This window comes from Triticum urartu, chromosome 1 (genome assembly GCF_003073215.2).
Source record: "Triticum urartu cultivar G1812 chromosome 1, Tu2.1, whole genome shotgun sequence".
NCBI classification, from domain to species: domain Eukaryota; kingdom Viridiplantae; phylum Streptophyta; class Magnoliopsida; order Poales; family Poaceae; genus Triticum; species Triticum urartu.
The window spans coordinates 526212294-526229314 of NC_053022.1; the positions used below are offsets into that span (position 1 = coordinate 526212294).

At 50.3% G+C, this 17021-nt stretch overlaps 2 protein-coding genes across 2 annotated transcripts; one reads left to right on the forward strand and one right to left on the reverse strand.

Annotated features, from left to right (window-relative positions):
• Positions 1 to 10068: 10068 nt before the first annotated feature.
• On the forward strand, positions 10069 to 11824 carry LOC125525671 (anthocyanidin 5,3-O-glucosyltransferase-like). Its single transcript, XM_048690674.1, has one exon. It carries the CDS (start codon positions 10146 to 10148, stop codon positions 11586 to 11588), a length of 1443 nt encoding a protein of 480 aa, XP_048546631.1. The 5' UTR covers positions 10069 to 10145; the 3' UTR covers positions 11589 to 11824.
• A 2125-nt stretch (positions 11825 to 13949) lies between these two features.
• Positions 13950 to 15732, reverse strand: LOC125525678 (anthocyanidin 5,3-O-glucosyltransferase-like). Its single transcript, XM_048690683.1, has one exon. It carries the CDS (start codon positions 15669 to 15671, stop codon positions 14244 to 14246), a length of 1428 nt encoding a protein of 475 aa, XP_048546640.1. The 5' UTR covers positions 15672 to 15732; the 3' UTR covers positions 13950 to 14243.
• Between the last annotated feature and the right edge of the window lie 1289 nt (positions 15733 to 17021).

Consider the following 17021-nt stretch of genomic DNA (forward strand, 5'->3'; position numbering starts at 1 on the left):
CGTGTCATGGACGACTCCATGAACACGCACGACGAGCGGCAGTGGGACGGCCTGGAGGAGGCCGTGGCCCTCTCTGCCGCCGGGGACGTCGCCTTCCCGGAGCTGCAGCTGGCGGCCGTCACGGCGGCCGCCAAGGAGGAGTCGATGGAGGAGGACTCGCTCGCGTTCGAGAAGCTCCTGGGCCAGGGGTGGGGCTGGTCGTGCACTGCGCCGGAGATGGCCGCCGACCTGGGCATGAACTGGTGCCCCACTCCGGAGCGGGAGGCCTCGCCACGGGTGGAGGTGGTGCAGGCAGCTCCGGCCGTCCAGCCCGCCCCCGTCCACCACGCACCTCCGGCCCACCTGTGGACGCCGCCGAAGTACGTCGACCTCGTCAGCGACGACGACGACACCGGCGGCCAGTGAAGACGGCGACAGCCACGGCACCGACGGGCGCGGCAGGAGCGCGCGGGAGGTGGAGGCATTTTTTTATTTTGTTTTATATGTTAATTATGAAAAATGGGCCTTTTAAATGGCCGTGGAAACTGGGCCGTTTTGTGGCCGCCCCCTATATATATTTTATGTTTTTTTAAAATGTGTTTATTTAGTTTTTTAGTTATTTCGTTTTAGTTTTAATATTTCTTTTATTCACGTCCACCCCGGACACGATTTGGGGTGCGGCCGCGCGGTGCGCGCACGCACGACCCATCTGACAAAGACGGACACAGGCGAACCCATCGGCGCCCCAAAGGGACAAAATCCGGCCAATCCGGACGTCTGTTTGGGGTCGTGCGGTGGAGTTGGCGTTAGATGTGAATCTGCCTGCCCGACAGATTTGTCAAGTGTCTGCGTTTTTTTAGGGCCTGAAACAAAATGACTTATTTTCCCAAAACAATGATGTATTGTTTCCCTGCCAAAATAAATAATAATGATGTACTCCCTCCGTCCCTAAATATTAGTCTTTTAAAGATTTTAATAAAACTACATACGAATATATATATGAACATATTTTAGAGTGTAGATTCACTCATTTTGCTCGTCTGAAAAAGACTTGCATTTAGGAAATGAGGGAGTAAAAGACTTTAATCCACAAGCTAACGCACATTGGAGATGCACCATTCCAGGGATTTTTTTTGTCCAAAAGGACCCCCTGGCCAACAGAATTGACAAAAAAGACTACCTGTGAATATATTTGACAAAAAGGACCCCCTGGGCCGTGGCGGCAGGCGCGGCAGGCGACACGTGGCGCCTGCCGCCGCGCCAGGAGGCGGCGGGCCCGGCCGCCATGGCAGGAGGCGGCAGCGCGGGGTATAACGGACCAGCTACAGCGTCAGCAGGCGGGACAGAACGGGGCGGGCCAGGTGGGCCCAGCCGCCGCTGCGGGAGGCGGCCGGCGCTGCTCCTGTCGCCTGCAGGCCGACACAACCTGCTACTCGCGGGCCGAGCCGTGGGCCCGGCCGCCACCAACGCTGGCGGCAGCCTGCTACACGCGCTGATTTCTAGGCGCTGCTGACAGCGGTGATTCCCACGCGCGGGAAAATGCACGCTGATGTTTTCGTTTCTTTCGCCCGGGAATCAATCAGTTCTGCTTTAGCTTATTTATTCGCGATGATTCGCTGCTATCCGTGAGCAGACGTGACGGCACTGCGGGAATCACTCACCCAGCGCTGGCTGTTGCTACGCAATGACACTGCTGAAATACACTCACTCGCTGCGGGTATCCGAGGCTGCGGTAGGTGAGTTTATCCTATTGTGTCGACACTACAGGGATCCTCTTCCTTTTATATACTATGATTCTGCTCCGTGCGCAAACACACTCTCTGTGACCTCGTTCCTCTCCTTTGCTCTCTAAGTCTCTAAGTACATAGAGAAAGAAAAGCTGAGTAGGCATTTTCACTCGTGATTTAGGGTGATTTAGAGTTGGATTATGAAGATGGTGAAGTTGAAGAAAATTTAAATCAAGGTAAGGTGTATCCATTTTTGTTGGTTTCGTTCGCATGCATGATGTTTTTGTTCTGCTTGATTAGTTCCTAAGTGTGTGTTTTATATAGTTTTAGGCAATATTTCAGCACTTGGAGGAGGAGTCATTTAGAGCTTCAGGAGTAGGATTTGCGTAGCGAAGTGAAATACGAAGTTGAAGATCAAGGTATGAGCTTTGCAATACATGGATTTTTTTGTGCATGCATGATGGTAATTAGTTAGTCTTTTAGCCATTCATTAGCTATGCGATGTTAGTGCTTAGAGGTTAGAAATAATTTCAAACGACAGATACAACATTTATATTATTTTTTTGAGAAGAGTAGGTTGAAGATGTTGTATCAATGTTAGTTGCGTCCATTAGTATTGGCATGCGAGAAGCTCTTAATACGGTAATTAAGAAAAAAAATTGCACTGTAATTGTTCATTGCATGTGGTATGTTTATTAATAAGTCCATGGTTAGGAAACCGTAGGTCTACTTTGTTATGTTGCAGTAATCTAAATTTTCTATGTTAAGATTAGGTGCTAATGTACTTAATGATGTATGTAATTAGGTAAAATAATTCATCTTAGTAGCAAACAAGGAGGAGATGACGTGATTGAAGAAATTATGTTTCCATCTTCGCTGTCCCTTTTGAGGTGATGATCACATAGATGCAAGTGCTATTTTCATACTTTTGATAGCAGAAAGAAAAATCCGTGTGTAATATTGATGTTCATGTGATAATAGGTTGACTCCGTCTTGTCTTGCCTTTTAATAAAGTTTTGATATGTTGTGGGGGTTTTTCCCTACAGTCCCCAGTCAAAAAAAAATAGGTTGACTCCGTTCATATAGTACTGGTGATGGAAATTTATTCAAACTATTTGGACTCTTAATTGCATTCGCAAGCACATCCATATTGGAGCTAAGGTATAAAATGACACCGTGATTTTGTTAATATTTTTTATATTGATGTACTGTTGCGAATAATGTGTGCATGCCGCTGCAAATATTATTATTTGTAAATAAATGATTGCTATCGTATGATATTTAAAAATTATATAAATCCAGAAGAAATTAAATGTTTACTCATATGATATTAAAATGTTATTATCGTACTATTATGTTTAATGGTTGTTTGGATAGCGAGTAATTACCATCGGTTTTACTCTCGTAGACGAGTTTGAGAAAAAATATATCAAAATTAGTTTTTAGTAATAGTCGTTTTTACTCTCGTAGACGAGTTTGAGAAAAAATATTATCAAAATTAGTTTTTAGTAATAGTCGTTTCTACTCTCGTAGAAGAGTTTGAGAAAAAATATATCTTTAAATACCCGTTAACCAAATATTTGTAAGCAAATGATTCTAGAAACAAACCGAATATTTGTAACAAAAATACGGTTATTATTTTAGTCGTATGATATGTAAATGTTGTCATCGTTACTAAATGTTCAGTTACTAATTATTTGAAATGTAAACGTGTATGTTGGTTAGGTACTATGGAAAATTTAGTAGTGTACTATGGGAACGTCTTACGCGACGGTCCATTCGGGGTGGATGTGTCCTTGTGCGAGTCGACTACAGTTATGGTGAGAGACATGGTCAACGTGGGTTACGCAGCTGTTAGAAGGTGCATCCGAGCGGTGTTTGGCCCAGTGGTGCAGGAAAAAAATGACATTGGAGGCCTTCGTCATTGACGAAGGAAATGATGGGACAGTTGCCCGTTGGGGTTTGCGGCCTGTCACAGGTGATCGGTCGTGGGGGTCGTACATGAGGTTTGCAAGCAATCCCAATAACTCAATGTATGGTCAGCCGATGGTGTATGTGCCCAGACTATACAAGCCTTCAGGCACTGTCGCCCGGTATTATCTGTTGATGGTACCTTTCTCACTGGAAAGTACAAGGGCACACTATTGGTGGCGATTGCAACGGATGCAAATAATCAGCTTCTTCCTATTGCATATGCATTGGTCGAGAGCGAGAATAAAGATAGCTGGTTGTGGTTCCTGAGCTGCGTGAAGATTGGTGTCGTGAAAGAGCGTAAAGGTGTTTGCATCATTTCTGATCGCAACACTGGATTATTAAGCGCTCTTGAAATAATTAAGGCATCGGAAGAAGAGTGGGGTTGGCCCGATCTAGAGGAAAGGTGGTGCATGAGGCATTTGGCAGCAAACTTTTACTCCAAATTCAAAAACAAGGATTGGTTCAAGTTATTCAAGAGGATGTGCATGCAAAAAACTGAAGCCAAAATGAATGCGATATGGGCAGGTATCAATGGTCCGAGAAGATGCAAAGACATCTGGACGAGAAAGCAAAGAAGTCCCAAAGTCATGGCTGCAGGAAAGTGGACGCACTTAGGAATAAGTGGGAGGTCAATGTGCGAGCCAAGTACGTTAAGGGTCACCACAGAGGATCAAAAAAGCAAGCTGTCACCCTTGACTCAACCTCCTGTGAGTGCACTTGTAACAAGCCCAAGCTTGAGGGCTACCCTTGCAGTCATGTGCTCCGGGCGGCTGCTGTTCAAAAAATCAGCGTCGAGCCATACATATCGCCGTACTTCAACATGTACAATCTGTACAACACTTGGAACGGTGAGTTCTGGGCTTGGGGCATTGATATGAACTACAAAATGTTGTGGCCAGATGGGCCGAAATGGGTTCCGAACGCCGACTTGATGAGAACCGCAAAGGGACGACGTCAGTCTAGGCGTCATCGCAATGACATGGACCATAGCCAGATGGGAGAACCAAGGCGATGCCGCGTTTGCAGGTGTCCTGGACATTCACGCAAAGACTGCCCGTATCGAGCCAACAACAACGCATGATGTTGATATATATGTACTCGCCATGTCTATTTATATTTCTACTCGTTATGTGTACTTATATTAAATTTAAATTGATTCTCTTTGTATTATTGTACTCCTGATGTTAACTTCAGATAATTAATGTAAATCGTATCTCTTTGTATTTTTAAGTTAATTTTGATTTGCATTTGTATTTCTGTCTTCCTCGTAATTTATATTTGTATGTTTGTGTGCAGGTTATGGGTGAAGTGCCAGTGCTTTTGCAGGGGCCCCATGACGCCGGCCACCGTTGCCACCTATTTTTGAAACCAAATACTAAGCATGATTATCGGCCTTTCAGACTTCGAACCATAAAGAAAACATGGCCAATACACAATCAATTCCTTGCTCACCTTGACGCTTATGGACTACAAGGTTTTGCTAGGCTCACATCATGCCACGACCAAGTACGTTCGGACCCATCCCTTTTGACATCCCTCGTTGACCGGTGGAGACCTGAAACCCACACCTTTCACTTTCGTTTTGGGGAGCTTGCACCTACACTAAAAGATGTTTCTATGATCACTGCTCTACCAATTAGAGGTGAGCCGGTAGTCTCTCCACGAGTGTCTCCATCTTGGGCATTAGATATAGCAGCCCGTCTTGGGATGGAAATGCCAGAATCACAACATTCTGGTAACCCTCGGGGCATCCCACTCGTCTGGCTTCATGATAACTTTCTTAATTTTTCTAGCTTCGCCAATGAGGAGACGAGAAAAAGACATATGTTTGCGTATTTGTTGTGGCTCCTCGGGAACCTATTTCCAAATTCACATGGGGACGTTGTTGTCCCTGGTCTCATCTACATTGCAGAGAATATGGTAGATGAACCTTTACCCGAGCAGCCAAAATACAGCTTCGGTTCTGCCATGCTATCTCATACATACAGAGGCTTGTGTGATGCCACGCAAAAAACCTCTTTCGCACAAAAAGCTCCATTACTTTGTGTCGCCTATGAGTTTCTACAGTTGTGGTCCTGGGAATACCTCCCTGTAGGACGACCTCGTATAGTACAACCCATATACCCATATGACTTTAGCGAGGGTGCTTGCGCAACTATGGCCACCAGGTGGACAAAGGCACGGAAACGTTGGTCTCCAGATATTGCGAAAAATTGTTACCCTATGTACCACCAGCAGTTTGAGATACTTGATGAGGCAGAAGTCACATGGAACCCGTGGACTCAGGACCAGCTAAAAATGGTCTTTGATGCTCGACACTTCACACCAGGCATGTTGACCGATAGTGCATTCTGGCTGACTCGCTGCAACTTATTGTTCCTGTGGTGTGTTGAGCCTTACAACCCAGAGCGTGTAATGAGACAATTCGGTCTCTATCAAGAAATTCCACCACCTTTTCCCAGACGTATCGACGAGGAAACACATAAGTAAGATGTGACATCCCTAAATAGTTAGTGTCCTTTTTAATTTACTAAACTCACACTTTGTTACATAATTTGCAGGCTAACCAATATGGGCAGGGGTTGGAGTTTATACGATTGGAGGGAAGAGAACATTGAATGGGTACACAAGTGGGAAAATGAAGCGCTAGCAGATATAGTGCATCAACTTAGGTATATTTTATGTACATTATTTTTTTACGATGATCATACGATGCGTGAATATGCTTTGCTTTCATCACAACGGTTTATGTAATTATTTAATTTTGTAGACCGTACGATGGAAGTACAGATCAAGCGTACAAGCAGTGGTACTGCATGAACACACGTGCTAGCCTGGCCAGTCAGCCAGCTAATATACCAACACATCTCACACAAGAGGAGCAGGCGCGGAGACATGTTGAGCTGCATGCAGCTTACTATCCTGACCAGATGGTAATCACTTGTAACTTTTTTAGGTCCATCATTTCATAATCATTTGAACTAAATAACATCCAAATATTGTTCAGCTTGAAAATGTCGATGAAGTAGGGCAGATGGTTACGGATAGCATGCCGGCCCAGGGCCCATATCGCAAGACATTCCAGAAACTTTTGCAACAATTCGTGGCAAAGAAGTTCAGATGCGGTAGAGGCGACGACGTTGTCACTGGAGCATACATGCCGGTAGCGAGGTCAGCCAGACCAAGTGCGGCGCCGTCGTCCAGACCGAGCGAGGTGCGTACGAGCCATGAGCAATGGGGGGAGGGTCCGAGTACTAGAACGACATTGACACGACATGACTCATCTCTGCCACTGCATCGCTCTTCTTCGATGCAGCTTCGTCAGGGGCAGACATCTCAGGACCATGGCACGGGTTTGGATTTGATGCCTGAGCAGTTTCTTTCCCCTAACCCATATGCGTACACAGGATATGATGCATACACCCAAGGTGAGGGATCTCAGCCGTATCTCTCCACGCGAGGGATCCCCATGCCCGAGGAGACTCGTGTACCAGATTTAAACCAGCACAACGTACAATGGCCAGACAGTATAGGAGAGGGATATGCTCAGGTAGTCATGTTTACATTTCAATGCATTTACAATGATATCATATATTATCCTCTAACAGTTTGTTTAAAATGTTTCTATGTGCAGGACACACCTGATATTAATTGGGGCGATGAGAACACCCAACGCGGCGTCAACACAGGCCTCCGGGGAGCATCACATGATCTTGGCGACCCGGTTACATCATTAGTTACAGAGTTCTTCGGAGGGGACGTTATTGGCCCATCTTTTATCCCCGCGGAGTCACAACCATACGCCTACAATTACGCTTCAGGTTCGCAACAAGGATTCGCGACTCCACCACCTACGCAGGACTCGCAGACACATGAAGCCGAATTGGAGTACGTCCGCGGTCTTCGTGTGACCCGGCCACCTAATCGCTTGTCGCCTTCCGGTCGTAAGGAAAGGCCAGGTGGTCATCGTAAATTAGGGTGATTCATCTATGCACGTGCACGACCCATTGTATCTACATATGTCTGTATCAGACTTTTCGATTTGAACATCTATGTATGCTGAAATAAAAATGCACCAGTCAGGAACAATTTTTCCCGCCTATATCTCCCGCCATACTATCCCGCTCCACTCTTTTGCTTATGTTAGGCCGAAATGAATTTTTTTAAAAAAATTTGGGCTGATGAATACTGTGCAACCATTGACCGTCTTAGACACTGAAAAATATATTTTCAGGCAACGCTTTCCCCTCAATATTTTAGAAGGACCGCAGAAAAGCATCCATTTTTATGGACTGAGGAGAGCGAGGACGAAGATGATATCTTCATGCCGCCGCTTCCGGGTTCTGCATCGTCAAAGGGCAAGAGTTCTGCATCGTCCAAGGGCAAGAGTACTGCATCCTCGAAGGGCAAGAGTTCTTCATCGTCCAAGGGTAAGAGTTCTGCATCCTCGAAGGGCAAGAGTTCTGCATCGACGGAGGATGACGATGATGCCTTCATGTAGTTTTTAAGCTATATTCCAGTTGTACCGTTTAATTCAGATGTACTTGCATTATTAGTTTGTACTCTCTTATTGTAAGGCATTATGTTCTATCTTAATTTCATTTTATAGTTGTTGCACGATGTTCGATAATTAGTGGAGGGAAAGAAAATGCCACTACTTTATTCTAAAACTATATATTTTTTCCATCACGACAAGGTACAACTGAAAATAAGATACAACACGACAAGGTACAACTGAAAATAAGATACATCGTAGAATTTAAATAAAGCTACATTTAACTACTGAAATGAAGCTACATTAAACTGCAGAAATAAAGATACAAATGATTGCGAAATTTAAAATACTACCACAGGAATCTACTGAGTCCAACGTGGATATTTTCCTTTTCCATCGCCAGCTTCTTCTGCTGCCTTGGCCTGACGAGCCCTTTCTTTCTTTCTCTGCCTCTCCGCCTCACGAGCTTCCTTTCGCTGTCGTTCCTGCTCCTCCATGCGACGAGCCTCTTCCCTGTTTTTCTTTCCTAAATCCTGAAAAAACTGGTGTTGCTCCGCATAGTATTCTTTTAACTCTCTCTCTTGCTCTGCTTTCTTCTCAGCTTCCGCCTTCGCGCGTCGCTCTTCCGCATAGAAACTATTCCACGCACGGCGACTTCTTTCACGAATCTCAGTCACTGCCCAAGCGGGCATCTCCGTGTCAATCCAACGATAGTACATGCACAGAGGCGAAGGAGACTACAACAAGAAACCAGAATGTTATTAAAGAATCTATCAAAATACCAACAATATCTATTTGTGATGGTTATAGCATACCGGAGGCTTGTCGTACTCTGAAATAGCTATGGGTGGATCTTCCTCATAATTGGCGCACATGAAAAACTTCATGCCCAACCAATCTGAAAAATCCGTAACCTCCTTCACTTTGCAAAGATCGCCACACCAACACCGCAGGACTGCCACCCCCGGAGGCAAACTTGCATTCTTCATTTTCCTCGGCCTAATGCTTTGATCCGATCAAGGCAAACTCATACGGACTAAAAAAATGTGTTATACACTTTGCGCGCTGCCGATTTCGAGGATGGCTGGACGAGAGCCTCGGTGTCTCCTTTTATAAGCTCAGACGATAAATGATGGCGAGAAAATTAAGCGGGGATATTTACGATCCCTGTAGTGTCGGCACAACAGCTTCCCGTAGCCTCGGATTCCCAGTGCCATCGCATCCGCTGAGGTAAAAGAAGCAAAGGCAGGATTGATTCCCGGGCGAAAGAACCAAAAGCGTCCATATTCCCGCGCGCGTCGGAGTCACAGCCGTCACTGTCGCGCCTCGGAATCAGCGCCGTCTGCGCACTGTCGCGCGTGCAGCAGCACAGGACAGGCCGCCTCGGCTGGTGGCGGCGTGGCCCACCTGCTGGGCCCGCGCGCAGCAGGCCTTGTCGGCAGGGTAGCGACAGCGGCAGGGGCGGCCGCCTCACCCGGTGGCGGCCGGGCCCACCTGGCGCGGCCCGTTACGTCGCCGGACTGTGCACTGTGCACACACCGTTATACACCGGGCTGCCGCCTCCTGTTGTGGCGGCCGGGCCCGCCGCCTCATGGCGTGGCGGCAGGTGACACGTGTCGCCTGCCGCGCCTGCCGCCACTTGTGAGGGGGTCTTTTTTGTCTATTTCATCTGCAGGGGGTCTCTTTTGTCAATTCCAGTGGGCAGAGGGTCTCTTTCGACAAAAAATCCATTCCAGGAGCGCCAGCGTGCAAACCACGAGCCGTCACGTATTTCCCACTTGGGTGCTGTGCCAGGCTATCGTCACCGCTGATGGCTCACCTAGACGGACTGACGGACGTGATGACCCGCCGGTACAAGCCTTCGTCAGTCGTGGCCTACTTTTATTCCACTCACCCTTGCCAAAAACCGACTTTTTATTCCCCCCGATCCCGTCCTTCACTTCGCACACACTCTCCCCCCGATCTCGGCCATGGCTGCGCCGCCGCCGGCGGCGACGGAGAAGAAGAAGACGTTCGTGCTCTACCCGTCGCTGGGCGTGGGCCACCTGAACCCCATGGTGGAGCTGGCCAAGCACCTGCTCCGCCGCGGCCACAGCGCCGTCGTCGCCGTCGTCGACCCGCCCGACGGCGACCCCACCTCGGCCGTCGCGGTGGCGCGCCTCGCCGAGGCCAACCCCTCCATCGCCTTCCGGCTCCTCCCGGCCCCGCCCAGCCCGGACCCCGCCGCGCACCCCATCAAGCGCGCCCACGACACCCTCCGCCTCGCCAACCCCGCGCTCCGGGCCTTCCTGCGCGCGCTGCCGGCCCCCGCCCACGCCATCCTCCTCGACATGTTCTGCGTCGACGCGCTCGACGTCGCCGCCGACCTCGCCCTCCCCGCCTACTTCTTCTTCGCCTCCGCCGCCAGCGACCTCGCCGTCTTCCTCCACATGCCGTACCTCTACCCCGGCCTGCCGTCGTTCAAGGACATGGGCGAGGCGCTCGTGCGCAGCCCCGGCATGCGCCCGGTCCGCGCGGCGGACATGCCGCTGTCGGTGCAGGACAAGGAGAGCGACATGACCAAAGCCCGGATGTACCAGTTCAAGCGCATCGCGGAGGGGAGGGGCGTCCTGGTCAACACCTTCGACTGGCTGGAGCCCACGGCCCTGAAGGCGCTCGCCGACGGCGTCTGCGTGCCCGGCCGGCCGACGCCGAGGGTGTTCTGCGTCGGGCCGTTGGTCAACGACGGCAAGAAGAGCGGGGACGGCGAGACGCGGCACGAGTGCCTCGCGTGGCTGGACGCGCAGCCGGAGCGGAGCGTCGTGTTCCTCTGCTTCGGCAGCATCGGCGCCGTGTCCGCGGCGCAGCTGAGGGAGATAGCCCATGGGCTGGAGAGCTCCGGCCATCGCTTCCTGTGGGTCGTACGGAGCCCACCTGCGGACCCGGCCGACGTCTTCCAGCCGCGCCCGGAGCCAGACCTGGACGCGCTCCTCCCCGAGGGGTTCACGGAGAGGACACGGGACAGAGGGATGGTGCTGAAGATGTGGGCGCCGCAGGCGGAGGTGCTGCGGCACGCCGCCACCGGCGCCTTCGTGACGCACTGCGGGTGGAACTCGGCGCTGGAGGCGATCATGGCCGGGGTGCCGATGATATGCTACCCGATGTACGCCGAGCAGGCGCTGAACAAGGTGTTCATGGTGGAGGAGATGAAGATCGCCGTGCCGTTGGAGGGATACGAGAAGAGAATGGTGAAGGCGGGGGAGATAGAGGCCAAGCTGAGGCTGGTGATGGAGACTGAGGAAGGGACGGAGCTCAGGGAGACGCTTGCGACGGCGAGGAAGATGGCGTCGGACGCCATCGGCGACGGCGGGTCTTCTGACGTGGCATTCGCCGAGTTCTTGGGAGATTTGGAGAATGGAGGATGCAACAATTGATCAAGCTGGCTGGATGACAGATGTACTCTGCAAGGTTGGTAGTAACAACCTGCAGATTTTCTCAGCAGCATAGGAGAAAAATAGAGTTTGTATTACTGCATTAGTGTGTCCAGTGCAGCAGGGAGGGCTCATTGCTCACTCAAATTATTGTATCAATCAAATTGAATAATGTCGGCACCAAATTATCAGAGAGGCATGCGCCAAATACAGCAGTTCATTGTGATTTTTTTGGGGGATCTAAACTGTTCATTGTGACTGTCAATTCTGAACAGATGCACTGACTATTACCTAACATATTGTGATAGAGCTTGCAGTTTTCATAGCTTCAGTTTGGAATTTGGAAGCACAACTAGCTATGGGCATATATCATTTTTAGAATATAATTGCTGAAGCAGCTAATCTGCATAGCAAAACTACTATCACCACCTGCTGCAAGCCTGTAAATTCACAACAGATAGTTCATACTTCTGATCAAGGGAGGGAATCGGTGCTAACCTTCAAAATCACACAATTCAAAGACCAATCTTGTTGCTGTCTTCTGTGCTTGGTCACTCTGGGAGCTTTAATCACCTCAAGAACTCAGAGAACACCATCTACGACGATCCACTGTTTGCCTGCGCTTCCGCGGCCTTCTCCTTCGGCAATGACAGACTCACATTACAGAATAAGTGTAATTATCTTAAGACAACTAAACCAAAATCAGGGTAAGAACAGCACAAAATGCATGAGAGAGCAATGCCTGTGTTAGTAGAGCTGCACATACGATGCACAATCTTTTTTAGACAACCAGGCCTATAACATCAGGATAAAATGCAAAAGAAACAAAGTAGCTCCCTAGACCAAACACCACCAGCAAAAGTAAAAAGACAGTACGGTTAAGGGCAGAACAAAAAAACATCCAGGATCTTCATCTGGCGAAGAGATCAGCGCAGTTTCCTCAGGCAGCATCAACATTGTTGAAGAACAAGATCTAAGATCTCCTGCTTCCTTGTCCAGAGAACCCGCCAATGCTGCAAGAAGATCAGGATAAGGTTGTTTCGAGTTCTCCATAAAGCCAAACAGCCATAACACCATACCAAATAAACTTCACACTCCCATTCGAGCCATAATTCAGACAACCAAGGAAATGGTGCATGGACAGAGGACTCCACCGTCATCCCAGCGTCTCCCGAACCACACAGCCCATAAGAAAGCAGCAATGAGACACTGAAACAGCAGATGGTCAAAGGCCATCAGTTCAGTTGGCCCTTGAGGAATCAAGATTTGCTCTCTATTCTCTCTCTCTCAAAAAGAGATTTGCTCTCTAGTCCGCACCACTATCAAGAACGGCTGATTTTTTAGAAAAGGAGGAGGAGCCCCGATCAAGAACGGCTTGCCAAGCAAAGAACCTAATCTTAAGAGACACCTTGATTTTCCATATTTTTTTCCGATAAGGAGTCCACACTCCCTGGAAAGCCAGCAATGGATACATGGACTAGAAGTATAAATACTATTGTTAGTTAAACTCCACTACACTTTTGTCAGCCCAATTCTTCAGGTATATGGGCTGAAGCAAAGACATAAATTCCTCCCGCATTTCCGATTCTGAACACCTGAAAGCTCGTTTGAAATGAATATCCCGGCAGTGGGTCTCTACATCATAAGCCTTAGCCCTTATCTGCCGAGATATCAGGATCAGGGGCCACAAGGAACAGTTCAGGGAATTTGATTTTCAAAGTAGTATGGCCAAGCTAAACATCTAGCCAGAACCTGACCTGTCTCCCATTACCAACCACAAAAACTTTCCCCCACTGAAACCAGTGTTTGATCTTTTCCAGACCATTTCAAAGCTGTGATCCTTTCTTAACAGACATAAAAATGGAAGAACCACCAGGCAAGTATTTCTTCTGAAAAAACCGTTGCCACAAAGAACATTAGGCTCATTAAAAAGCTTGCAGATCCATTTCAGCAACAGAGATGCTTATGTAAATGCTTGCTGGTGCCGTGAGCCCTCCTAGTCATGCCATGAGATCCATTTCAGCAACAGAGATGTGCTCAGCACCAGAGTAGTCTCTAAAAGCTTTCAAAAGGGGCAGGTCAAACAGAAACATATTTCAGTCTAGCTTATATGCTCCACACAACAAACTAAAGCTATACCAACAGACCAATGAAAATGGTTTGCGTGGATCACAGGAGGCCAAGAAAAGACTAGAGGGGCAATGCAATGGACAAAAGCTGACATAGAAACAACTCCATTTAAGTAGTTGGTTTACCTGAGTTCTTCCAAGAAAAGAACATCATGAGTAGGTTGTGCTTCCGTGTTTAGGCGCTTATTGTGATTTCGCATTTCAGCGCCATGAGTAGGAGGGCTCATGCCACCAGTAAAATCGAAATAATAACCATAGCAATTCATCAAGGGAGCATGTGCTAAATACAACAGTCCCATGTACTGTCAATTCTGAATACAACATAACTGAGGAAAGCTTCAGTGTGGAATTCAGGAGCACAGAGCTATGACATATCATTTCAGTAGTATATTGCTGAGGCAGCTATTATAACTTTCACCACATCATCTTAACACCACAAGCGCAAGTTCATAGTTCAGGGTGGGAATTGATTCAAACCATTAGAATCACACATTCCAAGGCCAATCCTGTAGCTATCTTGTGTGCTTGATCATGTGGAGAGCTTCGAATGCTTCAAGAACTCGGCGAGCGCCATCCGCGACGGCCCGCCGTCTGCCAGCGCTTCAGCGGCCTTCTCCTTGGCCAGTGCCAGCCTCTCCCTCAGCTTCTCCCCTTCCTCTGACTCCATGACCAGCCTCACCTTCCTCTCCACCTCCTCAGCCCTCACAAGCTCCTCATCGTATCCCTCCATCACCACCCCGACCTTCATCTCGTCCACCACGAACACTTTGTTCAGCCTCTGCTCCGCGTACTGCGGCCAGCACAGCATCGGCACCCCGGCCGACGCCGCTTCCAGGACGGAGTTCCACCCGCAGTGCGTCACAAACGCGCCGGTGGCGGCGTGCCGCAGCACCTCCACCTGCGGCGCCCACATCTTCAGCACCATCCCCCTGTCTCGTGTCCTCTCCGTGAACCCCTCGGGGAGGAGCGCGTCCAGGTCTGGCTCCGGACGCGGCAGGAAGAATTTGGCCGGGTCAGCCGGAGGGGTGCGCACGACCCACAGGAAGCGGTGGCCGGAGTTCTCGAGCCCGTGCGCTATCTCCTTCAGTTCCGCCGCCGACACGGCGCCCATGCTGCCGAAGCAGAGGAACACCACGCTCCGCTCCGGCTGCGCGTCCAGCCATGACAAGCACGCGTGCCGCTCGCCTTGCGCCGCCGCCGAGTCCGAGACGATCAGCGGCCCGATGCAGTACACCGGTGGGGTCGGGCGGCCGGGGACGCACACGCCCTCCCTGAGCGCCCCCACGGCCCTCGCCTCAAGCCACTCGTAGGTGTTGACCAGCACGCCCCTGGCCTCCGGGATGCGCCCGTAGTGCCCGATCCTGATGGTGCAGATCGGGTCCGCGCGGTCCATCACGGTGTGCGGCATGTCGGACGCCGGGATCGGCGGGACCCCGGGGAAGCCGAGGGGCGCCTTGCCCATGTCCCTGAAGCTCCCCTCCGTGGTGGCGAAGTGGCGGGGCAGGTGGAGGAACGCCGCGAGGTCGCCAGCGGAGGAGGTGTAGTAGATGTACGCCGGGACGCCGGTCTGGGCGGCGGCGTCGAGGGAGTCGATGCAGAAGAGGTCGAGGACGAGCGCGGCGACGGAGGGGAGGGAGCGGAGGAAGGCGAGCAGGGACGGCACGGTGAGGCGGAGCAGGTCGAGCATCTGCAGGAAGGGGTGGGGGTCGGGGTCGGGGTAGTCCGGGGGCGGGAGGTGGTGGAAGGCGATGGAAGGGTTGGCGGCCTCGAGGCCGGCGACGGCGGAGGCGGTGGACGAGAAGAAATCGGCGGTGGAGGCCGGCGGGGTCGGGACGGCGATGACGACGGGGACGCCGCGGAGGAGGAAGAGCTTGGCGAGCTCCACCATGGGGATGAGGTGGCCCACGCCCAGGCAGGCGTGCAGCACCACGGTGGGATTGGGGTTGGCCGCCTCCATTAGCGACGCGCCGATGGCGATGAGGCTGATGAACAGTGAGAGACTGAGGAGACTTTTTTTAGGGAAGAGAGACCGAGGAGACTATACCTGGCCAAACGGGCCGGCCCGGCACGGCACGGCCCGGCCCATCGTAATTGTGCCTGGCCCGGCACGGCCCGCCAGGGCATGATTACTATATGGGGCCGTGCCGTGCCGGCCTGCGTGCTAAACGGGTCGGCACGTTGGCCCGTTTAGTACGGTGGGCCGCATATTTTCAGTCTATTATTTGACGCACTGAACGTTTTTAGCCTATTTTTACATGTTGAGTCATATATAGATGTAGAAAAAAATAAAAAAAAACTTAATCGGGCCGTGCCGTGCCGGCCCGCGTGCCCAGCCTTCAGGCGCAGGCACGGCCCAGGGCGTGCCGCGTGCCGGGCCCGGCCCGTTTAGCGCGTGCCGTGCCTGGCCCAAGACAAGCCGTGCCGGCGTGCTCACGGGCCGGTCCGAAAAACCCGGCCCATTTGGTCAGGTATAGAGGAGACTGTAGCCGCTCTATGCGGGGATCCCGACCCATGCTTTGCATATGTTGTGTGTTTCACGGATTATGGCCCATTAAGGAGCTAGAAAAGTAGAAAAGGTCCACTAGGCTACAGGATCCAGCTTGCCTGCTTCCTCCTCATGCTCCCATCCGTGCTCCCACTTCATTTTACGGCTCTTTTTTGCTTTTTCCTTCCTAATCTAATCATTCTTGATTTTAACGGGATGGGGCCGGGCCTTTATTTTGTTCCAATCAAATCAAACCACATACGCGGGAGTACGGATGGGCGCCCGCGGGAGGAGCAGGCAAGTCTCGTCCTAGGCTACAATGGAATAAGTTTTGCAGTTACAACCGGACGCCTAAGTAAGGCATATGCTCCTAAAAACAAAGTAAGGCGTCTATGGGGTAGACAACGCCAAACAACCAATATTGTTAGGGTTTCTTGTGCCGCCGCAGTCGTCGTCATCTGAGAAATTTAGGTCCCCTCGCCTTCAACTGCCATTTTGGCACTGAGAGGTGGGTGGACCTTGGATCTTCAAGACCTCTATATTCTTCGCCATTGTCTAGTGATCATTATAGTTTTGTAAGAATAAATTTCCTCTCGTTTGTTTGGCGGTGCCATGAGATTAGAGAGTTTTCTGTCCTCGCAGATCCGATTATTCAGATCTGATGTGTTTATGTTGCTGTGTCAAGCCTTTTTTGTTGGTATGATTCTTTGTGGAGGTGAAATTTTTCATCGACACCATGGTGAAAATATAGTGATTCGACGGTCTGCACTTCTAGGGCATCATCCCCGGCCCAAGTACGTTAACCGATCAAGGCTTCCCATC

Coding starts and splice junctions, on each gene's coding strand:
- LOC125525671 (XM_048690674.1), top strand. CDS start 10,146: ATGGCTGCGCCGCCGCCGGCGGCGACGGAGAAGAAGAAGACGTTCGTG.
- LOC125525678 (XM_048690683.1), bottom strand. CDS start 15,671: ATGGAGGCGGCCAACCCCAATCCCACCGTGGTGCTGCACGCCTGCCTG.